At 40.2% G+C, this 26,036-nt stretch overlaps 1 protein-coding gene across 10 annotated transcripts in view; it reads left to right on the plus strand.

The window, feature by feature from the left end:
• FOXN3 (forkhead box N3) overlaps positions 1-26,036 on the plus strand; it is a 206,548-nt gene that overhangs the window by 107,091 nt on the left and 73,421 nt on the right. For all 10 annotated transcript variants that reach the window (XM_051806662.1, XM_051806659.1, XM_051806660.1 and 7 more), the window contains one exon: positions 23,409-23,473. In XM_051806662.1, coding sequence (XP_051662622.1) covers positions 23,409-23,473 — 65 coding nt within the window. The remainder of the gene's footprint in view (positions 1-23,408; positions 23,474-26,036) is intronic.

Genomic DNA, 26,036 nt, shown 5'->3' on the forward strand with positions numbered 1-26,036 from the left:
ATACCTCCTTCTGACAAAAATATTCTTTTTCTGGAGACAGAGATTAAGAAAAGTGGACTTTATGATTAGGGTTAGGGTTTTGAGATTTATTCATAGAGACACAATGAAAAGTTCATGAAACTTGGTGGCTAAAGCTGTATTCCTGAAAATCCAAGATTCACAAATCACTGTGAGAAAGTGATGGCCATCACTGTGAGCCCTGTGGTAAATGGCAGGAGAGGTGGCCTGGGCACACTTATATTTGCATTCTGCCTATTTTGAGACTAAAGACACACAGTCTTAGCACTGTCAGCTCTCAGCAGTACGAGCCCTCCCACATGCAGTGAGGAGAGTGAGGGGCAGTCCTGTGGCAGGAGCTCCCAGGCAGTGCCTGTGTGGGGCCCTCTCTGCACCCCTACCCCAGGTCCCCCATGGCCCCTGCACACTGCTGCAGCAAAACCTCCTCCAGCAGTCACTGCCACATGCTGTCGGGATTAGGTTTGCATAGAGCCCCCTCAGGTTGGGGAACGCTGAAGATGTTACAGGGATGTGAAAGAGACACGTGTTCCCCGCCCAGGGCAGCTCTTGGCTGCTGAGGAAACTGTTCCAGCTGTTGCTGGAACAGCTGCTTCAAATATTTGCAGGTTTGATTTTACTGTCTCAAACTTCGACCTTTCGCAGTTGCTTATTGAAGCTAAATCTGCATCAAAGTCAATAGTTGTAGGTTATCATACTGGGCAAATTATAAGCATTCTTCCTATCTGTACACTTTATAAGTTGAGATCAGAAATTGTCTTCTGTGACCATTTAGTGAAGCTGGTGAAACGATTTTTACCCATTCGCTGAAAGACTCTGAAGGGTGTCTCACTGCAAGAAAGAACTTAGAAAAGGAATTAGTTGTTGTCCTTTGCAGTCTGGAAACACAGATTTAATTCTGTATTATTGTTTTTGCTTTCAATAGGAAATGAAGCTGACCATAGAACAGTCTACTAGTAATTTGTGTGCATATTACAACCACTTTATCAAGATTGACCTAGATATTTTACTTCCTGGGCAGAGTAAGAAGGAGTTTTCTTCTCTTGGTGTGGTGTTAAGGTGGAGTCTTTGGGGAATTTTTGTTTTGATATTTTTGTAGTTCAGAGGTCTCAGAGAACACAAGTTCTTCCAAAATGTGCCCTCTGCCACCATCGCATGTCTATTTTCTGGCAGGTTAGAGAATATTGGTTCAGTTTGGTGCCAGGTATGAATAGCAAAGGAAAAGAGAACTTTTGCTTGAGTGAACGCACTGATAAGTGCATATATATTTGAGGATTTGCCAATCCAGGACTTGGTTTCTAACATATTCTTATCAGCTCTCTAGCCATTAGACTTCTGTGATAGAGGAAGTGATTGAGCATAGTTTCAGAAAACAAAACAGATTGACTCTTACCTTTTAAAAGGTGCTTATTTTTAGTATCTTATAGTATGAGGGAGGTGTAGGGGACAATGATAAGTTGGGAAAGGTGGCTACAGATCTTGGACAGAAAAAGAAGAGAAGAAAGTCTGAGTCTATCATCTCTTTCACACAGCAGTTTCATGCATCCTTTCTACAGCATCCTCGTGCTCAGCAGGAATGGCTGATGGAAATACTAATAACCCTCTAATCACATCTTCGCTCCTCTCAAAATTAAATGCTTCTGAGCCTTCTCAGCTGAGATGTTTTCAATTCTTTCTCATTCATACCCACTAAATAGAAAAAATGTCGTTTCCCATTTGCCAAATACATGAAGATTTGGTTGAGTCTTTGTTTTGTCTACACATGTGTAGACTTTTGATAAAGTACTTCAAAGCAACATTCTTAGCCTTTCATGTTTCTCTAGATGCCAGGCAAACACCAGGTCTTTGCTTTGTTGTTATTTTTCATAGTTCCATTTGTTGAACAGTCGTCCCAGTTACTTGGCTTCTTAGGCTCTTTTTCCCCTCCTCTGTGCCTTCTGTAGATAAATATAGCCTTATTCCAAAGATAACTTGGAATGGTACCATAGATATTTCCAGTCAGTCCATGGGAAAAGGAAAGTCTAGGGATGTGTTTTGAAATTTTTGTTACTTTGTAAAACCCTCTCTAGCTCTGGGTATTTCCCTATGAAAATTGTTAAGAGTGACCTCATTGACTTAGTTACTGTCTTCAGAAACTTGAATCATGTGAGTGCTGTGCTTCTGAGACTGTCTTCTGCAGCTCTTCATCCCTCTTTTCTGTCCCCAGAGTGTGTGCTGTGCGTTGAGAGCGCGGGTTGTGCAGTGTGTGCGTCGCATGGTGTAGCAAAAAGAGAGCCTGGGGGACACCTCTCCTTTGGCTGCTTGGCAGTGTGAGTCCATCTCTCACCCTTCGTCCCATTAATAACCATTGCAGTGCTGTAACAACTGCAGCAGTTGTGTGGGTAGGGAAGCCTGTGCAGTGTTCAACAACAGTTCACTGAAGTTTTAGTAGTTGAAAATTAAGGGTCAGGAACGAGGGTTTGTGTGATGAACAGTGGCTTTCATGAACATCGTGTTTGCTAATCATATAATATTACCGTAGTGGAAATTGTTTGACTTTTGCATTTGAAAACACACCCATGAAGCTTGGGACGCTGAAAATAGTATCATAGTATGTCACATTTTACTGCTGTTGGATTAAGAAAAAGTTTTTTTATTTCCAGAACTCAAGTTAAATTTTTAAATTTAGTTAAAATTACTCTCTTTTTTTTTCTTCTAGATTTTATTCACTCTTCTATTATCTATTGGACCTTTCTTTGCTTTAGTGCCTGTATAAAGAAAGATTGACAGGGAAGGTCACCTTATTTTTAGTTCTGTTGTAAGACTGACATTCATAGAGCAGTGTCTAGTGTCTTATTAATAGTAATAAACATTCTGTGAATAAAAATTGTTTTGATTAATTGAGAATCTTTCAAAGGTAGGTAAGGGTTGGCTTTTCTGTAAAGGTTATGATTTTAAGACATTTTACAGTTTAACTCCTCATTGTTTATTTAATATTTGTTTAAACAACAGTAAAGTTGTTCCAAGTTGTTCCAAGAATTTTAACTCTGTCTTAAACAAAAACCTGCATGGACCTTTCATCTTTTCACCTAGCATTTGAATATATATTAGGTAATAGAGAACATGTTTAACACAGGCAGCTGTTGCAGTTTATGAAAAACTCCCAATATTTGTGTAACCAATTTGTTCCATATGCAATATTCCACTGAGAATATCAGTTCTGCCACAGGTTCAGAGGCTTTGGCTAAGGGAAGAGGCCAAGCAGACTTGCTTGGCAGCTCCTCATTGTCTTGTGACAGTCCACTAGAGTCCAAGAGTTGGAGGAACTGACTGCAGGTGACCCATCTTCTCCCCAGGTCATAACAGAAGGTGACAGATAGACCATAAAAATGCTGATTGTCCATAGAGAAATATCCTTGGAGATGAGCATTGCTAGTGAGAATCAATTCCTTTTCTCTCTGCATGACGTTAGTGGGAAGCAGAATGTAAGAGGGACAGGTTTTGTTGCTGCTCACAGTGTGACTGTGGAAAATCCTAACAACGGGGATCCAGGTGACTGAGGTGGCCCTTCTAGTCTTGCATTACCCATCGCAAGTGCAAAACTGAGCTGGGTAGTGAACCTTCAGCCTGGGCTCTGGGTCAGCAGGCAGACAGTTGGAAGACCTTGAACTTAAGGGGAAGGTAGACTGACCTTCAGACCTGCAGACTGACCAGCTGGTCTTTGACCTGAACAAAATCCTCTGATTTCCTTATCTTCCAGTCATAGGGGGCACCTGTATGCTGAGCCGGGCTTGCCCCAGTAGTGTTTCCAATTACTTTATATATATATATAGTTAAAAGAAAAGTGTAATTGCATTTCATAGGTGTCTCTGTAATCTCTCCCTGTGTATCTGACCCAGTATTTCTCAAAGTATCAATCAGTCTTTCTGTAAATTATTTTTTTTTAAAGCACAGATGTCCTATTTCTTTAGTAATAATGTATTTTAAGATAAAAAGCTTGAAACAAGTTTCAGTGGATTAGTCTTTTTGAATATTTATTAGGCAATTCACTTTTTCTGGGGTACTTAGAATATCCCAGCATATAGACGTGTATATGCAGGATGCTGTATGGCGGTAGTGTAGTAACTCTCTCTTCAGTTTGGTATGCTTTATGGGGAATTCAGGTTTTTTAAGCTGTTTGTTTGAATAAAGTAAGTTTTGGCATAATTTTGTTTGTTAGTATTTGAATGCTTGAATCGTGATTTTTGTCATCATCAGATGTGACTTAACTTCTGACACCATAAAACCTCAGCTCAGGTCTGGTGTCACATGCAGGTTGTGGTTACTGATGATGTTTTTTCTGGCTTTTATAACTCCATCACCATGACACATGGATATCTGTTGTATCCAGTTTTTAATATGTGTGAATCTGCTCTCTTTATGATCCTACTATGTAAAAGTGATATTTCTTCTATTTTGATGGAACTGTGTTTCGTAGAAATAAAACATGTAGGTTTTGCTAGACTTGTTTTCGTTCACAGGAACTTCCATGGTTCAGATGAATAAAAAAACAAAAGGCTTAAATGGTATTAAAATCTCACTCTGAACTTTTGGAACAAAATGCGTAGAGTCTTTTTTAATACTAAAACTTTTTTACACTTGTGTTTGAAATTTTGGCTTGGAAAAATCAAGCGGGTTGTTTCATCAGAATAAACTACTTATAAAAAACCTGACTTTTGGAGGAGCTGGAGGATCCTTAGTGGAGAAATTTCCATCCTTCACACAGTCCTCTGTGGCTGGGATCACAGGCTGTTTTTCACATATTCACTTGTTCATCCTCAGGTAAAAAGATGGGAGGTGAGATGTATGTCTCTTTGCCTGTCCAGTGCGTCCAGTGTTACAGTGGCTTGATAAAATGATTGTTCCCCTTTCGAAACAGAAGTGCTCAGCACTTGCACTTCTTGTTTTTGGTTTTTTTTTTTCAGTAAAGCCCTGATGAAACTCTGAAAGTTATATTTGATTATCTGGACTGTATTTTTTCACAGATGTTTTGACCTTATTTTGGGAGCCCCTCAGTTTTTTAAAGAAAATCTGTCAAGCAGTTTTAGTACAGCTAAAGATAAATGAGAATTTGGGGGCTGTGTTTTACATAGCTTTCAAGAAACTCTTGCTGGCTTTCTTAGCATTCCAGTTGGCCCTGAGCGCAGTCTGTATGTGTGAGGTGCTGATTGATGGCATTTGTTCTGTTTCTGAATTGTGAAACTGTTTGTAAAATGCAGCATTTTGCCTTTTTTTTTTTTTTTGGCTACTGGTTAAAAAAATAGGGGTGAGAAGGTTAGGCAGAGTGTAAATTACTTGGTGGAGCATGGTACCACAGGAGAATGCTGAGGATAACGATTAAGCAGTAGTCTCCCAAAAGGTGGAATTCTGTTAAACTGTGTCCACACCTAATATAAATACATCTGGAAGAGGATACTAATCCTTGTGAGACTTTTAGGTTTAAATCAATCTCTCCAATAGTTCAAGTCCACATGGACTGTAGTAGCAAGCACAGATTTTTTATGTTGCTCTTCCACTTTCTGTGAAACATTAATCTCTGCCGCTAGGTCATGGAAACCCTGGACTAACCAGGCTGTGGGTTTCATCGAGTTTAGTTGTTTTCATGTTGTTATGATAAGATTCCCCATTTTGCATCTGAGACTTTTTTTCCCTATGTCTGTGTGTGGTTTTAGTGATAAATGTGCAAACCTCTCGACATTTCGGTGCACAGGTATGTGTACATACTGCAGTGTACTTTTTATGCCAAAAGGCAGCCTGGCCACCAGGGAAGCTGCTCTCTCTTGCACTTAGAAACAAAATGTACTGTTTTAGAGCAGGTGACCTATTTTCATTACAAAAGAGCGAATACTCAGAGAACAGTGATAGGAGAATTGCTTGAGACAACTAATCTGAAGTGGGTTTGTGTAAGCAGTTTGACTAGCAAACACATTAGAGAAGTTAATTTTGTTGGTGAATAATTTGGAGATACTAGAAGAGGAGCATGGGTAGGGTGCAGCCCAGCTCTCTGTGCAGGGTAAAGTTGGTTAGGTTGTCATATATACCTGTGTATCTGTTTACAAGGGATCATGGCTTCTACCTTTGTGGTTTAAGATCCTTTATTCTTTTGTGAAAGGGGAATGAGTGAAGAGATTGGCCAACTCAAATATGAGTGTGGATCAGTTTTATAAAAGATCTTTCCTTTCTTTCCATCCTGACTCATTTCTGCTTTGTTGGCAATCCCCTCCTGTTAGTTGCCAGTACTGGCTCACTCTCTCAGCTCATGTGTATACTTCGGTTATGTATGGTAATTTTTTATTGCTCTGCTCTTAAAACATCCAAGATTGCACAGCCAGTGAGTCTTGCTAATACAATTGTAAATGTATTTCTTTCTTGGCTTCTACAGCATGTGTGCACTTGTTCAATTTTCTTTTCATTAGCTTGTATGACATATTTTTGGTATTAGAATCAGGACTACATGGACTTTATTTGTTAAAGTGAAGTAACTAGTTTATTATTCTGCCCTTTTTAAAGTTAGTAGTCAGTGTCCAACTTTATACAGCTGGTGGGGTTTTGCATTTGTTTCTTATGGCCCTTTATACCTGACTGCTGTTGTCAGTTGTTCTCTGCGCTGCAGTTTTAAACCTCACTGATGGGTTCTCTGTGTTGTCTGCCTGAGTGATATAAATATTGCAGAGCTCTACGCCTCTCACTGCTTTTTTTTCCTGTAACTGTTTTTATCACAATTCCATTATATATCCTTCCAAAACAAATTTGATTCAAACCGTGGTTACAGGTTTGATGGAGAACTTCTTAAGGTTAGTTTGAAAAACTAAGATGCTCAGAACAGACTCTCGTTTTGACCCTTTCACTTCAGCGTTTAGAAGTGTATATAATTCTGGGGTTTAGTCTTGTGTGGTAGGGATGGTGTTTTTTAAGAAAAAATATATGGAATTCAGAAAAATTAATTGCATAGTAATGTAGATACTGAAGGTTGAGTTATTAAAAATGTAACAATGCTTTAAAATGCCCATGGAGCATTGGGATTTCATAACTGATGGTAGTGCATGATGCAGGATCCAGTAAAAGTATATGAAACAGAGATGTAAATTTAGCAAATTGGGCATCATTTGGGTTTCATTAATTTTTATATTTAATCTGGATAAGCAGATGGAGAAAAAATATAAACAAGAAGGAATTGGGTTACTTTTAATTATGTAACTTTCCTGAAAAGGCTTTTTTTTTTTCCAAGCAGCTGTCTGATCAATGGCAAAATTCATAACAACTCCCCAAGTATTTAAGATCTCTATTAATTGGGATTCCTTCTCTATATAAAAGATTGTTCTCTCTTTAGCTGTTTTGCATATGAAAGTTTAAGAACACCATTTCTCTCATGAGATTGAAAAAATAAATAAAACAATTAATTAGAATGAAATAATTTTCTAAACTTAAGGGAATTAATAACAAACAAAGCTTCTGGAGTAGCCAGCTTTTATTTTGCAGCTTGCAAGTATAATATGATGTATAAGGAAGGTTTTATGCAAACAAATCTTTTCCATGATAGTTTAAGAGCCACAGTCAGCTATATTGCTAAAGCAATGTAGATCTTTTGGTTATTAAGTATATTTTGCTGCTTTTGCCTCTTTTGCCTTCAGATATAGAAATAGACTTGCTCAGATTTTGGAGGGAAAAGAGGCTGGAAATATCTTCAGAAAGTGTTAGAGGTGGTCTTTTTCTGTCACCCTTTGACATATTACTATAGAAACTCTGCTTTGAAAACGGGGCAAGTTGTATTGATGAACTCTGTATTTTGTAATTATATGGAGCAAGAACTTTAGGAGTTGGGTTTGTGCTGAGTGGCACTGACAAAAAAAACCAAACAACAAAAAAACCCCAAAACAAAACAAAACAAACAAAAAAACCCCCAGCAAGGTAATTTTTGCCTGTTTCTGTTCCCATGTGCCATCCTTGGTTCACTGTGTTGGCTATGAGATGCCCCTGGGAAGAGTGGTCAGCACTTTGTGGGTGGCACTCTTAGGCATTACAGTTAAAAACCCCACTAACAGTTGCTGTCTGATCAGTTAACCCCCTCACACACCCCAAACTGACACAGGAAACTTTTTACAAGCTCTTGGGATTTGCCACTGAATTCACCCTTTGGCTAGTCTAAGACAACAGAAGCATACTTGAGCTTTGACCATAGACTGTCACAGTGGCAGGCAGACTAATTCTCAAGCAGCTGCCTGGGGACCCTCGGAGCAGTATCATCTGATTGCGCGCAGAGACTTGCTGTTGGGCTTAGATTTGGAGGTTTGTTGGGGGTTTTTTTTGGTGTGGTTTCTTAATTTTTACTTTGCAAAGTCATTTTAATATGGTCTCTCTGCCCTTGTACAATAGCAAACTGTTCTCTTAGTTGTGCTGGTGAAGTCACTTGTATAGTTGCACTGTAAATGTGATCCTGGGGATTTGGTGTTTTAAGGTATTGGAACTTGTCAAGGATGAGGTCTTAAAGCATTCCTACCATTAAAGCATTCCTACCTGAAAAGCAGACTCCATAAAATCCTAGAAAATTGGCTTTAAGAAGGAGTTTTCTGTTGGCAGAAAGCTGAATTGGATGACCTAAGGAGAGTCCTTTGTCTGAAATTTGTGACACAAAGGCAAACAGAAATAAGTGATGGATCCTGAGCACATTTGCAAACTGCATTTTCAAGAGATGGAGAATTTAAATGCACTTTTTCCTGCTAATCTTCGGTAACATGAATCCCTCGGTCAGGTGTTGCATCGTGGATGGCTTTAGAGTGCTGGGGGAACCTAGTGTCCAGAGGATTGTAATATGCACAGAGTTAAGCATAATTATTACCCATCTTAACTCAAAAGCCTCTGAAACACCACCTGATCTCAAACTAAAATAGTAATTGCAGCTCTGTGTTCATACTTGCTATCAATTTCTGGGACTGGAGATAAATGACAAGTTCTTACTGTGTGACAGTTGAGTACCCACACCATTTCTAGGAGGTCCTTGGAGTAACAGACTGCTTTTTAGTCCAGTGATAGTGAGATACTGGCTGAGCATACCTTCTTGCACAGATATCTTTGGTGTTGCCTCTTTGCAGTAGCAGTAGATTCCTAAGTCTGATGAGAATCTTGTGTGTCTTGCTTGCTGGCTTCTGCAGGAGTCTCGACGCCTGACACCTTGTCTCTTACTGATGCTCCACAAGAAGGGTTGATCTTTCAGGACAGTGAGACGAGTTGTATTATTTTTGAGGTTTGATGCTAATGTATTTTTCATAGCATACCTGCTTGCAGATGCCTACAGGTGTACAGTTGAGAACAAGAGTGTGGATGTAGTCACAATTGCGTTTAAATTCTAGAGCACTCCTTGGGGTCATGATGGAAGCAATGTATATCTCAGATGGAGTTTCTTGTGTTGCCCTTCGGCTTCAGGACAGTAGCAGGCACTGTGCAATATCTAAGTTTCAAAAGTTAATGTGCACACTTGGAGATGCAGTCCTACCAGCTTGAAAAACTCGTGATGCTTTCTGCTTATTTTACCTGAATGAAAGCTCAGGGTTAACCTTAGGTTTGCTAGAAGTGAACATCCATTGGAAACAGGTTTTTTATCATTTTGTTTTAATGCACTCCCTGGATTGAAGTTTCCAAATAGAGATAAACTGATTTTACTTCCAAGTCCTGAGAAAATGTCAGAAAATGGGAAATGGTCAACACTGCTGTTCCCTCGGTAAGAGAAGTCATTGTTCCTTTTTGGCACTACCTGCAAATACAGTCATTAGCTGAAAAGTAACAGGCTTTCTTAAATCTCCTCTTCGCTCTTTAGTCTTCAGGGAATTGTATCGTTGGAATATTTATTAAACAAAGACTGTCCTTTCACCATGCCAGCTCAGTCCCATCATGTCAATGTGTTCCTTGGCAGCTGCCAAAACGGGGGGCGCAGGGTGCTCCTTGTTTCCCTCCTCCCTGCCATCGACAGAGCTCTGGAGAGGTGGCACTGCCTGTGCCACCCTTCGTGCCTGGCTGGGGGTCTTGGCCCAGACACACAACCCTGAACATCACCCAAAAACTTGTGAAGCTTCTTGAGCAACAGTGAAGCAATTCACTGGCTCTGTGAAATCGTGCTGCTCATGCTGTGCAATTTAAAGACAAAATGCTTCCTGCTAATTATTAACAGTTACTCTGTAGGAACAAACTCATTATAGGGCTACTGAACCCTGGCCTGCCGTCCTTTTCGGCACCTGAACAATGCAGTAGGGAGGGGAAAGAAATGGTGAGAGAAACTGGAGTGCTGGCACCAATTAGTCCCAAGATTAGTCCTGAAAGAGGATTGCAATTTCAAGGCCAAAAAGAGTAGGGAGTGGGTAAAAGGACTTGAAATGAGATTATAGGACTTAAAAGCGCCTTTCTTTTGTTAGGGAAATAATTCAGCAGTTTTACTCGAGCCAGTGAGACAATCCAGTTTAGTGGCTGAAGCAGGAGATGTGTGTCCTGTTGCTTTTTAAGGTTCTTTAACTAAGTTGATCCCCAGTTGCATTTGTTAGTGCTTCCTGTGAAATCAAAGTGTTTTCAACAAACAAACAAAAACATGGAGGAAAGCTATTGCCTCATCAAAAGGCTTGTTGTTTTTCAGGAAGCTTATTTGTATTCTTTAAAAGGGAAGCCAAGGAAAGGAGGCAGATTGAACTCCCTTTTTTTCCTTTGGAGAAACTTTTCTCCTGGTGGTTACTATGAAACTGGCACTTGGAGTCACCCTTTCAGGACCCATCGTGCAGATGAGTTTCAGTGCCGGTTTTTGTTTGTTGGCCTGCTCAGAGATGCAGATCAGGCAGTTCCTACTTCAGTTAAAAGCACCATCTCCGGTCAGTGCCATAGTGATGTACATCATTCTCTTCCTTGGGGAGGGAAGTGGGCACTAAGCCTTGCTGCTCTGTTGAAGAGACCGCAATGCACGCTCATGTAACACCCATAATGGTCTGGAACTGAAGACTGGAGCTTGCTTGGAGACAGCAGAAATAGAGGTCTTCCCCCTTCTTCTCCTTCCAGAAGGAAAATGACAAAAGAGGAATTACCAAAAAAAATTACAGTGAGAACCGCAGGTGGTACTGGCCTCACCCAGCAGAGGCAACTCTCTGGATGGTTCAGTGCTGCAAATGCCCAAGCCTGCTGCTTTCCAGTTTATGTGTATTTACTGTTAGCACATTGTGTGTTGGCTGGAAAATCAGTGATGCTCTGTACATGACATTGTAAAAAAGAGACTTGACTATCGATGAAACCACTAACATGAGAATTAACTGCAGTGATTTGGCAAAGTTGTTTCTTCCTTTTTTTCCTTCCCTGGTTTGTTGGAAGTTACACTGACATGTGAAGAAAATATTTCTGCTTAATTGGTTGTAGTAAATGGATACTATAAATTAATTGCCTCTCAAATGTTTAAAAGGTTATGTCCCATTCATTTTATGACTGATTAGTATCATTTCACTAGAACGAACAAGCTTGAGGTCATCTGATGTTTGAAAAGCGTAGTTTGTTACTTTCTGTGATTTGCTGCTTTAGAGGGCTCAAATGCTATCTAGGGATGTCAGGGTGTCCGTGTCTCTTTCTAAACACCAGAGAACCATAATTAATTGTTTCCTGTAATCTAACTCACTGATTTTCTATATTTGAAGTGATCCAAGGAACAGCTTTACTCCAAGGATTAATTTACATAGAGAGTGAGAGAGCATATATACTCATGATCATATTTTTGCTAGTTAATGCTAATAAGGATATTTTACAATTGCATGGCAGATGCTGATTCAAATGGAAGTAGAATTACACAATATGTGATAGATAACCATGCTCATTCTTAGCAGTTCCTTTTGGTGCCTGCAAGGATTGTTCTCTTCATTAGTGAAATACCTTTGGGTTTGGGGTTGCTCATCAGCAGATGAACCTTCCAGAACCTCTTGGTTTACCAAGGAGAGAACTTGTGGTCTCCTCCACTGGCTGCTAAACCAGAACTGTTCAGTGAGGGGCACAGAGGATTGCTGAATTGCCATATTTGGTTTTATTCCGTAACTTTCTTCAGCTTTGTCAAGAAATAGTAGATGGTCTAGACTCTCCCTCTGTGGTTTTGTGTTTTGGCACAAAGTTGCTACCAAACTGCTGTTTAAATATACTATGAAGAAAAAATAAACTTGTGACTTTTTTTTTGTGACTTTTTTTCATGTTCATAACGATTTTTTTCAACCTTCACCACGTGGAGTCGCAGCGGATAAAGCAGAGATGTAGAAACCAATATCTCATTGCAAAAACCATTGCAAAGTTTTGCCTTTCTTCATGCAGGCTTTATTTCTACACCTCTGCCTTCTTGTCTTCCCGAGTTCATCCAACTTCTGCAAACAGCTGAGAATAAGCAGCAAACAGAAAGAAACTTAGAACACCTCATGGATTCCACTAGGGCAGATGTGATTTGTTGAAATGACTATGTTGTAAGACAATTTTGGGAAGAGTAGTCTCCTTTTTGGACATATAACTTCATTGGTCATATGAGAAATCACTGGTAGAAGGGTGACTTCTCGCAAGAAATTATGTGAAGGTCAGCTTTTCTTTTCCTCACTAAATTCCTTCATTCATGTAGATAATACTGTAACTTGAGAGAATTATTAGAATATTATTAAGTACAATGTTAGTATTCTCAGTAGGCTGAACAACTGTTTGGAGAGGTGAGGATTAGGGGATAAAGACGCACACTGAATTTTATTTCCCATTACAGGTGGGAGATTTATTTTTCTGTAAAGATGAAAGTGACTAAAATGAGTTAAAATTAAGTCCTCTGAGTATTTGTTTACAGTTAGGTTTGCAGAATGTGTGAAATTCTTTATTTCATAGCTCTGCTTTGAAAACTTTAAGTGTGGAAGATACTGGGAGCTGGATGCTGTGGTAATTGCTCCTGTAAAATTAACTAGGAGCACTCTTGTTCTGTACCAGTCATGCACAGTTCACCCAACCTCAGGTCAGTGGGGTTCTTCATTTTGGCAGAGGCTGTGGGAAGGGAAGAGACTTCCGCAGTGTAAATATCTGTGAAGCTTCATCTGCTCTGCCCCTTGAATTTGAGGCCTCTTCGGAAGACTTTTCAGGAATAAGTGAAAAATTCCTATCTTCTCCTGATTGGATTGGGCTGATAGGATAGAATTCAATCAAACTTGTACTGTTTGCTTTACTATAAAATGGAGGGCATATTATAATTCTGCTCTTAATTTTCTCTGCATCCAACCTGAGTCATTTGGGATACATTTAGGAGAAAAGCTGAGCTATGGTAGGTGCAACTAATGTCAGTCAGTGATGAGAAGCCTTAATACAGCAGCAGTGTGGGTTGTCAGCAGGGGCCTGGAGCTGGGAGGAGGCGTATCCAGGGTCTGGTCCTGCTCTGCCACGGTTTCCTGGGTCTTTCAGAGGTACGTTGTTACCTCTGTGTGCGTGTTTTCCTTTCATTTGGAAATGATATCTGTAGCTCTGTGGGTGGGAGAATTGATCTAGGTGATGTCTCTACGGTGCTTCTGAATGCAAAAAATACTGTATTTGCTTCGTCTTTTGTTGCATCTGTAGACCCAGAATGTGAGGTGAAACAGCCCGTTGTTAGATGTTATAGTTTTTCTTATGTGTGTTTTTTGGTCTGTGTCTCCCCCATCCCTAAAATACAGCTCTTAGTGCTTCAAAAGGAATAACCTTGGGAATACAAGTGAGTGAAAACTGACACATTTTGATACTAAATTTTTTATGCCTAAGCAGTTTTTTTCTAAAAATGCATCTCTAAGGTTAACCTGTTATTTATGCAATAAACTTTTGTGTTAGTGATAGAAACACCCAAAAACTGTCTGTCATTCATCTTTTAAGCACCTTGCCCTCTGTGCAGTATAGTCCTCAGGCTCTGATCTTCTGGAACATAAGAGTGTGACCATTGAATGCAGGACTCATGAAGTAGATAAGCATGAAGAGGTAGAATTGAGATAATAAAATACATAATTGGGACTTTTCAAATGTGTGAGTACTTGACTTCTGTTGTTGTTATGATTATTGTTACTATCATCGTGATCATGTATTCTGCTTTTACGTAACTTTCTGACATGTGCATCAAGCACTTTGGTGTAGGGCCCAGTGACTGCCAATCTCTGCACGCTCCTCTGCAGCAGTCCTGCAGATCCTGTAAGCGCATTAAGCTTCCCAGGGAAAAATACCCTCAGCATCTGGGAGAGGTTAAATGTTCCAGGGGAGAGGTTAAACATTCGTTTGTCCTCTGCTGCTGTAATTCCAGAAGCCAGATTAGTTTTGAATCATCTGAACCACATTCATTCAAGATTAATGAGAAAGACCAAGTATGGAAAATTTCAGCTGGTAAGCGCCTTGGCTTTGAGCAAGTAGTGGAGAGGGAGTTCATACTGGCAGCAGCCTCTGGGTCATGCTTAGTTTTAAGTTTCCTTAGTACTTAAATTGGTGAAATGGGGAATCACACCATTCCGGATAAACAAGAATTTCAGCAAGCAACGTGAAGCAGTTGGCGGGACACACACACACACACACACACACACACACACACACACACACAGTTTAGAGGCCTCATGTTCCTTTTTCCCATCTACTTCTGCTTCATTTGAGATCAGATTTGCCCTTTTGCATATGTACATGTTTACAACCTTGTGCATGTTCAAGGTACATTGGTGTCTTTAAAATTAACAAGTGATGCGTTCTCAGTAATGGTGATGAGCTGTTCTAGCGGAGGTGGTGAATTGTCATTCTCAAGTCCAACTGACTGACAGGCCATGGTATAGCCATGGTTAGAGTTGTGAGTGGGAGCCTCATGTAGGAAGTATTTATGAAATCCAGGCAGGTCTACCAGCAAAGCTGTTTGATGTTCTGCAAAAATAATAAATGGAGAATTCAGGACTAGAATAGCAGAAGTCAGTTGTGTGATCTTGGGCTTTTTAAAGAATTAATCAGTTTCGGTTTGGGAGAGTCCTTCTTTTAGAAGAGCTTCACAGTGTTGTGCCTGGGCAGTAGCTCTGCAGTTTCACTGCAGTTCAGTTGCTCAGGTGGTCCGTGCGGAATTTCTCTAGAGCCTTGTCTGTGCTGTAGCATTAAGTATCAGAGCAGACTCTTTACATTAAGTTGAAAATTAAGGTGGGCCTTAAATATAGGCATTTTCTAGGTCACATTTATTTTCCAGAATCTGAGATTAAAGACTTTTTCCTTCCAGTGCAATTCTAATCAAGTAAAACCAACACAGAAATGAACTTTCTGTTCCTCATCACTTGTTTCGCAGCAAATGAAGGCTGTTGTCAGAAAACTGGAGTACTCCATTTCTGATTTTGTAGAATAGAAGAGAATCAAACTTCTCTCCACTGGCCAGGTCAGCATTTGATGCTGGCACAGCCCAAAAGAGGCCACAGTCCTCTGTGGTCTCAGAGGCCAATGGCTGTCTGTAAATGGAATCTTCTATTCATCTGGGCTTTAGGGCACTGACTTGCGGTTCCTGCATGAGCTGCCACAGGCACGGTCCATAGCACAGGAGCAACTTGAAGGAACTCTGAAGTTTCTCCAGTCTGACAACTACTAGTTTTTCATCCAGTGATAGACAGTCTAGGAACCATTTAATAGCAGTTGTGAAATAAGGAGAAACACAGCACTTCAGCATGTGAAGTAACCTTCAGTATTTTTCCTTACTTCAAAGTAAGGGAAGCAGGAACAAATAACAACCCATGCTGCAGAAGTGAGCTGTGTTGGTCCTTATTTAACTACATGCAGTTCAAAAGACTATTGCCTCACCTATTGTGTTACTTAACAATTCTTTATTCCTCCCAGAGATATGTAGTGTGTATCAGTAAGAACTTATTCCTGGTTTTAGTATAAAAGAAGGAAAATAAAACTGAGACAGAAAGGATGAAATTACTTACTTGGAGTCACTGTGTGATTCAGTAGCAGAGGCAGAATTAGAACTGGAGGCTGATAGCCAGCATCCCCAATTCCTAGTGGAGACAAATCTTTTTTAATTAAAAGTAACGTGGGACAGTTGTCTCACCATGAATTTTGAAATATATCTAGACTTTCTCCTGTTTCACTATTCAGCCTAGAATTATAATGTGTTCACAAAATACATGTTAAAATATTTAAACGCAGATTAATGAGAAATTTTCACTTTGCATTATGGCTGCAATACCTCAAGTAGCCAACTCTCTTAAAACAACAGCTCTCTAGAAATTATGATCTTTTAACTTATTTAAACAAATCCTCCATTGTTGTACCTAAATATATATAACATTTAGACCAACATTTTGGCTGAAGGCTACAGGATCACACCAAGGGGACGAGAAGGCTTCATATATCACATCAGCAGTGAGAGGGGCCTTTTGAGCACCACAGTAGTTATTCATGGGTTCCAAAAGACACATGACCATGTTTTTCTTGAAATTAGGAATTACCATTTTCATCCCTGGTTCTGGAAACTTGAGAAGCTTTTTTCAACCTTTTTTTTTTTATTTTTCTTCCTTTCTCTCTCTCTCTCTCTCTCTCCCCCTCTGTGTTCTTGCTTAATTACTTATGTAGGGACTGTGTCAGGAGAATAGCTTTGGCTATTTGGAGAATGTAAGTATTTGGCCAACATTTCACTTCATCCTTCAAAAAGCAACACAATTTTATTTTCAGGCATTTTGTTCGTGAATGGCTTTCCCAAGCAACTTTTATTTTGTCTTTAATAAAAATTTAGATGTAAACCCTCTGGCAGTCGTGTCATATAGAAAACTCATTTAGAGTGCGCAAGAGATCAAAATTTTATTGTTCACTTGAAAATGTGTTAGACACCCTAGAGAAACCAGGAAAGACTCCATCTAGGAGCTTAAAGTCTGTATCTCACGTGTCGCAGTAGGTGAGAGATACCAAGAGACAATAAAGAAGGGAATTGCAGAGGAAAGAGAAGCACAGCCAGAATATTAGATTAGCTATCATAAATTAAAAATCAGTGTTGTGAATTCACAAATCTCTTTAAGAGTAATGTTTTGTCAGCTATGGAAAATTCGAGAAGATGGAGTAATGGGTTTATGTATTTAAAATCTCTAAAGTAATCAGTTTTCATTGAAATCAGGAAATACCTTAACACCAACCCTACAGATACTTTTTTATGTATTGTCATTAGCTCAGGTTAGTAGAGGGTTTTCCGCTTTGCTTGGAGAGGAAGCTTGCTTACTTTGTTGCTGGGTGATTGCTAATTGTGATATTAACTGCCAGCAAGCTGCTGTCAAGGATTAGACTTCTATTTTCCTCTTTAACAAAACACGTGTTAGAGGTACAGCAGTATCTAAATGCTTCTGTATTGCTCAAAACATATAGTGGCAGTGATAAATTCTTTAAAACAACTACGCTTATATACCCAGATGCAGAGAATTGGCCTCTCTTTGCAGTGCAGTAGTCTTGTTAGCCCCTGTCCAGTAGTGGTATTAGAGTTGGTTGTAGAGAAAGGAGCTGATAAAACAGGAAAAGGATCTGAGCTCTCTGGTGCAAACATTGAAGAACTGACAAGTATTAGAGGCATCCTCAACCAGAATGAGCTGCTGTCTTGCATTCAGTCTGCAAGCTCGTGGCAGTGTGGTTTGGATCAAGTGACTTCCTCCTGTACAGTCCAACAGGAGCTCTGCAGACCTCAGTTGTGCACCACAGAAGCCAAGAAGGCTCACTGCCATACTTGTGAATATTTCCCATGCCTTACACAGAGTGACTGCCATAATGAAGTACTATTCATCTTCCAGCATCAAGGAATGTGATATTCCCACAAAAATATGCTTTTTTAGAACACCATCCTAAATTTACTTTCTCAAGGAATGGTAAAAATTACCATCTTCCAGCTTAGCTGAATAACCATTTATATATCTTATAGTCTGAGTCCTGCTGGCATTGATAGCTGAATGTGCTTGCCAGGATCATCATTCCCTGCTGCCACTAGATACAGGGTTTAATGAACTCCACCCAGATAAGGCACCTACAACTACTGTTATCTCAGCAACTTAAATATAAGTATAATTGTAATTTAGTTGCTTCTCAGAAACTCTGGGAAGTGGGTTTCTGTGCCTTCAAGAAGGTTCATTGGTTACTCTTTGACAAAATGATTTGTTGGTTCTAGGTTTGGTGTCCTTGACATTTCCTTCAGTTCACTCTTTGTCAGAGGTGTAGGTGAAACTTGCAAAGAAGTGTTTTGCACTGTGGATGGTTCGTAAGGGAGTACTTACAGCACAGGTACAGCAATGCCTTTTTTCCCTTCATCTGGCAGCGGCAGCTTCTGCTCCCAGGAATTTTTAATTATATGGATATCCTGATAGCTGGTGTCACCCCCAGGGCAAAGGGTGGTGGTCACAGTGAATTGAATGCTCTCCCATCCACTTGTTCTGCATTACTGGGAACTTACTGCACTAATCACATCATTTTGCAAAATCCATGGGCTAAGCTGGATGTAGAGGAACTTCGGTCAATCATCTTTTCTTGTGCCCATCATTTTTCCCATGGGTAAGGACTGGAGAGGAGATCCTGTGTGTCACTGCTGCCTGTTTGTGGTCTAGCAGCTGTTTGCTTACTGCAGACTCTGTGTTGGGTATTTTGTGTGCCACAGCTTGTTAGCTTACAGCTGACACTGTTCATCTTTTTACCCTTTACAGAACTGTCTTGCCCTGTACTCTAAGCTTTTCTGGGAGCCAGGATGTGATTTGGCACCAGCTGTGCCCGAGCAGCTGATCCCACCTCCTCTTGACCATGGTGGGCTGAGGTGTGTGTGTGTGTGTGGAGCATCTTTCCTGCCTTTCCACTGAGCCATCCTTCCTCGAGCTAATAGCTCTCAGCTCCAGAGACCTTAGAAATGTGCATTAAGGGATGGTGTTGGCTTGTTTGTTTGCTTTCCCCTCTTTCTGCATTATCCTGCTTTGCTGTCACTCTCTGGACATATTTGGTAACAGGGCTGTATTTATTGCCTTGCTTCTGTGTTTTCATAATCCCTTAATTGTGGTGTGTAGTCCCACACAATTGAATTTGGTTTGAATTTTTAGTTGTTTGGGTTTTTTAAATCTATTAATCAGGCCTCTCTGACAAAGAGGCCTGTGAGAGCTTTTGGCATAGTTGTGAAATACTGCAACTGTGAGAGAGAATTCATACCCTGGCTTTTTTTAGTGCTTGGCTTTAAGACTGCAGTCTCCTTACTCTAATGTGGATTCCAGAAGACAAAGGATTTGTGTTTCCTTTTTTATGTCTCCTGAAGCCTATGCACGTTTTAAAGATTTTTATAAATGTGTGGCATTCGTTTTGGTAGAAATAATTAATTAGGGGGCTCACACACGTTATTGCTTCTGTATGCCCTGGGAGCTCCTGGTTGGACTGGCTAGCTGCCATGACCCCTCGCTGGCTGGCTAGCCAGCCTTCACGTCTGCCTGGTTTCCAGCACAAACAGCGTCCGAATCAACACATTCTCCTAGAATGTTTTAGATTTCAGTAAAGCAACATTTTCCTATGGAAAAACCTTTGCTCAGAAAAATCCCTCCTAGCCCTTGGTCAAGAAGCTTCCCATGCCCAGGGCCCTGTGGAACAATGAAGTTTCCTACTGTTTGTGTCATCAGAGGAAAAACAGTTCATTGCTTGCCTTGGGAGGAAGTCAGATCCCACTTGCCATGAAAAATCACTCACCATCCACGGGAAAGGTGGGCACTGATCAGAGGTGGCTCCTTGTTCCTCAGGGGTTAAACGTGGTCCTTCATCAGTTCTCTGAGCTACAGGTTTTCAGCAGGCTGTGAATACTTCATTTGCTCCCTGTAGTGCTGCGCAGATGCCGCAGTGCCACTGACTGTGCTTTAGAGAGAGGTGGATCGTGCTCTGGATGAATGTGAACTTGTACCCCCAGATCCTGTTTTATGCATTTGCTACAAGTACTGTTGCAGCTTGGATATCCCTTTGGCTGAGGGTATGCTTGAAACAATAGTATTTTCTGCAAATCAAACCAATGTTCCTTGACAGGTAACTGTTGGTGTTTTACATGTCTAATTCATAAACTGTATGAATTGTTCTTTCAAGATGTTTATTTGAAATCTCAGCTTTTTCTTGATCCAGGTCCATCTTCAACCCATCCCCGCAAGTGCCCTGTGCTCATCTGCTTCTGGGAGTTAAGGCAGTCCAAACCTGTGCATAACAAAAATGTATTAGGCCTCAAGTTTCTTCACTCTGAGATAAGAGTTCAAACTAGTTGCTGCTTTTCTTCTAGTAGCCGGGTAGGGATTTACTAGGAATAAAATATTAGTCAGTGTGTTTAGTTGGTGAATTTGGGGAAAAACTTGGCCAACAATAATGCTAATTGCAAAAATACTAATCTTACAGCATCCATTGATTACAAAATAAGATTGTAAACCCACATTTTGCATTTTTATTTTGTCTAAATGCAGAATATGCTGTTACTTCTGTAGGAGAACCAACCACTCTTTTGTAGCTTACAGGCTACACTGAAGAAACCATTTGTTTGAAAAAAATTCCTAGGATGGACCAAATTTTTTTTGTTATTGATGGTCTTCAGAAGAATGTACTTCTTCAAATGGTTTCTTAATCTGGAACAGGGAGGAAGCAGGGTTTGAACACTTTAAAGTGAGAGATAGTTCAACTCTGTCATTTATCAACTTGAAATATGTTTTAATAATTAATACCCTCTGAAACTTCACATACCAAAGTTTGGGAACAGGTAGAGAATTTATCCAGCACAGATCAGGCATAGCTAAACTTAAGCAAAGCCCTGCAAACAAAGAAGTTGATTGTTTTGAAAGGCTTGACAGTTGCTGCAGAACATTATTTACATGCTTGAATTCTTCAGCTTCCTTCCCTGGGAAGGCATAGTTAATTTTCTTAGTTCATGTGGGTTTGTGCTGAATCAGATGGAGATTTTTATGAGAGCCTTGGGCCTTTTTTCAAGTTGGAAAATAAGATAAATCACTATGGCTTTGTTTCTCTAGTGGAGACATTTTGTCTATTCAAATATATACGCTTTTTTCCTCTCCTTTCTTTAGCCCTCTTCCACCCACTTACAGGCATACGACAACCTGGGAGTGAATTTTTTCTATGGCTTCATTTCAGAATTTTTTTTTTCTTGGGCTTTTGAAAGGCCTGTAGTTGCCATACTGTGATTTCTGAGTGGCAAATCTGTACAATATCAAGACTGTGCTATTGCTTTCCATTCGTAGCTTGATGTAGCTTAATCTCTGTTTCAGAGATTATCCAGGACTCTGATGCACTATAAGACTGTGAATCTTACAGGAGTGTGAATGCCTTCAACAGCTCTTGACCTTCATGTGAGTTGAGGAGCTACACTGAAGAGCTGGCACTTACTATAAGGAATGCAAACAACTGGTTGCATTAAGCCCTATAAAGTGTGTGTGTGTATACAGAGCGTGTGCCCCACACACTCCAGCACTTAGAATGTAGACTGACTGACTTCTTTTTGGTCATTTTGCTCGCTCTACCTCTCTCTCTCAACTCCCTTCTTCGTTCAGGAGTATTGAAGGCTTTTATTAGTCATATAATTGCTTTGGATCTATTTACAGTCCTTATTTTAATACGGTGAATTTTTTGTATATTAGCACAAGAGTATCTGCAGAATAATTGTAAAAGCAGTGTGTTTTTTACGTATGGTATTTTATCAGAACCTTGCTAATTGTTGTCAGTGTAATAGACAGCACCTGTTTTACATTTCATTACATTTTGTGTAGCACTGGTCAGTGCAAGAGGAGACAAAAGTAATTTTGAACAGAAATGGAGTGTTGGGCTTGGTTCACACTTTGCATCCAACGAGGAAGGTGGATTACCTTAAAAAGGCAGAGTGCCTTACAGCAGTCCTACTGAAGGATATTTAGTCCCTTACTTTTAAATTGTGCTTGAATTTGAGTGTAGGGCAACTATTTATATATTGATATCATAGTTTCATGTTGCTAATTTTAATAAAAGCTTAGTATATTAGAACACCTATGATTGTTGTCAAGCTGTAGAGGATTTTGAAACCTGTTTCCTGACTACAGGAAAGGCTCCCTGGCAGCCTGTCTGTTCCACCTGCCTTGACAAGGCTGCAACAAGTCTTCTATATGCTTTTAGTTATTTCCTCTAGGGACAATGGCTTTGAAATAGTTGCTGCACCTGAGCCTTCAGATCCCATCCGTGAACTCCTCTTGCAGGTAGTGCCTCTTGCTGAGGCCCGCGCACACAGCGGGAGCAGTGGTGGCACTCCTGCCATGGGCAGCATTCCCTGCAGATGGCCGTGGGGAGGGTGAGCTGTGCCGTAGTGACAGCGGTCAGTGGCACTTTTAGGAAAAGGGCAGGGTTACCTTCTATGTCCGGGACGTTCAGTCCTTCCACTGACAGACGTGGCTGTGGGTGGCTGCTGAAGGGAGGCTTCCTCACAGCTTCCTCTCTTTCTCCAACTTGCTGGCACCACAGGTTGTTGGAGTGGATGCTCCACAGTCTATTATTGCCCGCAGCACCGTGGGGCTGCTTCAAGGCAACAAAGAAAACAAGGTTTAGATGATCCTGCCAATGTTCCCTCCTCTTCCCTGTGCCATGCTTGAAGTGCTGTTGTCTTCAGCTGCACTTGTCACAGGACAGGTCTCTCGGAGTCCATCGCCTTCAGGCAGCTTCTGCATGAGCAGGAGGTGAAGCATACGAGGGACCTGGAGGTGTCCGAGTTCAGAGCAGGGCTCCAGCTCAGGCGGGCGCCTGAGGGCCTCCCATGGCCACCACCCTGCCAGGGGCTCACAGGAGCTGCCATGGTCACTGAGCACATGGTGAAGGCCAAATTCTGTCCGTCCTGGAGCGGGCAGAGAGCGTGTTGAGCCGTGTGTTTGCTGGTGCCATGAGGGGACCTCTGCGTGTACGGGTGTTCCATGGGCAAGGGGCTCCGACAGATCGTGGGAACTACCTGGTGTCTGGGCAAAGCTGTCCCAGGCAGATGCACTGGGGCATTGTGTTGTCACGGCTCAGTGAAAGCCATAAAGCATCTGGGGTTTTAGCAGATGGCTTTGTGAAAGGGCATGTATTTTGCTGTACTGAGAATTCAGTAAATATTTTTGACGTTGATTTTGGGGGTTTTATTATTTATTCCAAATTGCCTTTTTGTTTCCTCCTCCAAGAGAGTGTGGGTGTATGCTTTGCTGAAGAGGTTTTTCCTTGTGAAGAGAATGTGAATCTTGAATCAAATTAATCTATTTTTAACATGAGATTTTAGATGCTTGCTTGAAGGCAAAAGTGCCATGATGTTACATTACCTTTAAAAACAAAATAGAATTCACGCAAATAGTAGCTTATAATTGTTTAATGCAAATGTAATTTTCCTTACACTTATTTCTTATTCCCTTTAGCACATCAGGTCCACCCATTTGGCCAGGAAGCACCTTTTTCAAGAGAAATGGAGCCCTTCTACAAGGTAGGTGGTAGATTCTACATCTTGGATTAACTATTCTACTTAAGAAATACCTTTTTCAAATTGCACAGCTTTTTTAATATTTCGCCTGGCAAGAAATAACCAAATGTTTTTTTGTTTCCTTTACCCTGTCTCCTTAATTGCGCATCTGGTGCCTTGAAAATGACGATTTACCACGTACAGTGAGTGTAGTCTGTGAAAGTTGCTGCTTTTTTTCTTTCCTCAGATCATTAAGTTGCTTGCTCTTATATATGCTGAAAGGTGGCTTTTTGGTTTTTTCCCTTTGTGTGGATAAAGAGTGACCAGAAGGAAATGTTCCAGGAACACAGCTTTAGCTCTGTGGATGAAGCAAGGTTGTTCTTTGAGAGACATGCTTTCTTTACTCCTTAATTGTGCTGATAGCAAAATGTACTGGAAGGTAGGTAGCAATGCTGTAGTGGGGAAAACAGGGACAGAGTAATTGTCTCAAGAAACCTACCATGTTTAATAGTGCTTATATTCATAGAACAATGTTAAATATCTTATTTCCATTGGATGGACAATATAAACAGAAGCTATATGACTGCAGTTTTGATAGGTCAAAATTTTCAGTCTGTCTCACCAGACTTCTTAAAACCATTACTCACTGCTATGTGTGTTTATATTTCTACCATTGAGTACACAGAATTACCATCACTCTTAATGGAGGTGTCTTGGGAACACAGAAACCTGTGTCCCCAGACTGCAACTGTTTGTCTGGGGTGCACATGGTCTTTGCAAGTATTTATCCATGAAGTGTCTCAGTTTTGTGTTCATTTTCATGATGCCAAAACTTGTCTGGCCTTCTTGCTGGCAGAAGATTCTGTATAATGTTCTTGGGAACATTTGTCCAAATCACCTACCACGGAACTTTACTCAGGACAAGGCACACAAGCAAATAATTAATTGCTCACCTTCCACACACCAAAGTAATCCAGCATCTGAAGTTTACCTGAGGATAGTTTTCAACTGATTTCCTTACATGTATCTAAGAATTTGCATAATTATTATCTATGCTGAGATTTGTTCAAACAAATTCTAAATACATTAAAGCACTCAGATAATTTCTTAACACTGAGAGATGGTATAAATTGTAGAGTTTGACAGCTTTTGGCTTTAGTCTTGATCAGATAGATCTGCTACCTTTGCAGTCCTTCCTAATGAAAATAACTATTTTTTTTTTTTTTAAGAAAAAGAACTATTGTGAAATACCTTGATTTGTTTTCAGTTTTTCAACAATTCTGGTTGTAAATGGGTGTCTGCACACACACAGTCTTGGTAATTTGAGTTCATAAAGTGTGAACTGCTGTGTTAACTCTGTATGGCACAAATGTTTTACCTTTTCTTAAGATGCAAGATACCAGGAATTAATAACAGCTGTTTTTGTAGTCCTTCCTATCTCAGTTGTTGCTTAAAGCCTTCTCCCAGTAAAGAAGAATACACTGTTCTCTATCCTCTTCTCCTCTGCATGCTTCTACCTTCCAAATTGTGGGGAAAAAACTAAAAGCCCAAAACTTTTCGACATATTAAAGAAATAGAAAAAAAGAGAGAGATGACTGCCTTTTCAAGCAACTAGCAAAGCCTAACGGACCTTTAACTGAGTTGGCATTCTGCATTGCCATTTCAAGTGGAAAACACAACCAATTTGGACTCTGATGTGCATGACACAACTGAGGTTGGAAGGATGAGAGTATGAAGAAAAACCGCATTAAAGTAATTTTTTAACACTTCCTGGTTATAATTTTTAAACAAGAAGATAAATCAACCAAGCATTCCCTTCTTTCTTTTTGTCTTCCTTTCTATCTTTCCATTTTTCCCTACAGTGAGTTGTTTCATGTATAAGCTTCAGCAGGTTGCATGGAAATAGTGCATCCACCTCTTTGCTGCTTCCGACCATCTTTTTCCAGAAGGCATGTGTAGAGGAGTGGTCGCAGTGCAAAGATGTGTAAGAGGAAGTGCAGATGTTTGTCGGTACCTATGTTACATGACCATCTTAAGTGTCTTTTTCCAGTGCTTATATCCAGTTAAATGCAGGCAGGAGAATGAAAAATTGACTCAACTGTTGGTTTCAAGTTATGGTATTGTCTTTTGATTGGTGAAAGTTTAGGTAACAAAGGGGTTTAAAACTATTTTTACTTGATAAATGTTTTGCTACATTTGAAAAGAATGTTCAGTGTGTGTTATAGACAATAATATAGAATAATTCTGTAATTTTAGTAAATGTGATATTCATGTGCGCTTGTCACACCTCATTTCTTCTTAGTTGTTAAGAAAAATGCTCTTTTTCTGGTCTGGGGAATGAAGAGAAAATAATTCCACAATGTAACTAGTGCTTTGTTTAGCCAAGAAAGACTTGTAGATGTTCCTGGTTTCTATTCATTTTACATCAGAACTATTTGGCAAAGCAATCTTAACCGTTGTAAAGAGTTTAACATATCTCTCCTGAGAAAGTGACTGAGAAACCAGTTATCTGTGTACCTCAAAGTAGCAAAGGAAGAGAAAAGGAAGCTAAAATTCATTTTACCTATTCTGTGTCCGTAATGGTTTT

The sequence above is a fragment of the Manacus candei genome, unplaced genomic scaffold (genome assembly GCF_025592945.1).
Source record: "Manacus candei isolate 608988 ecotype Guabito, Panama unplaced genomic scaffold, ASM2559294v1 h1tg000067l, whole genome shotgun sequence".
Classification (NCBI taxonomy): Eukaryota; Metazoa; Chordata; class Aves; order Passeriformes; family Pipridae; genus Manacus; species Manacus candei.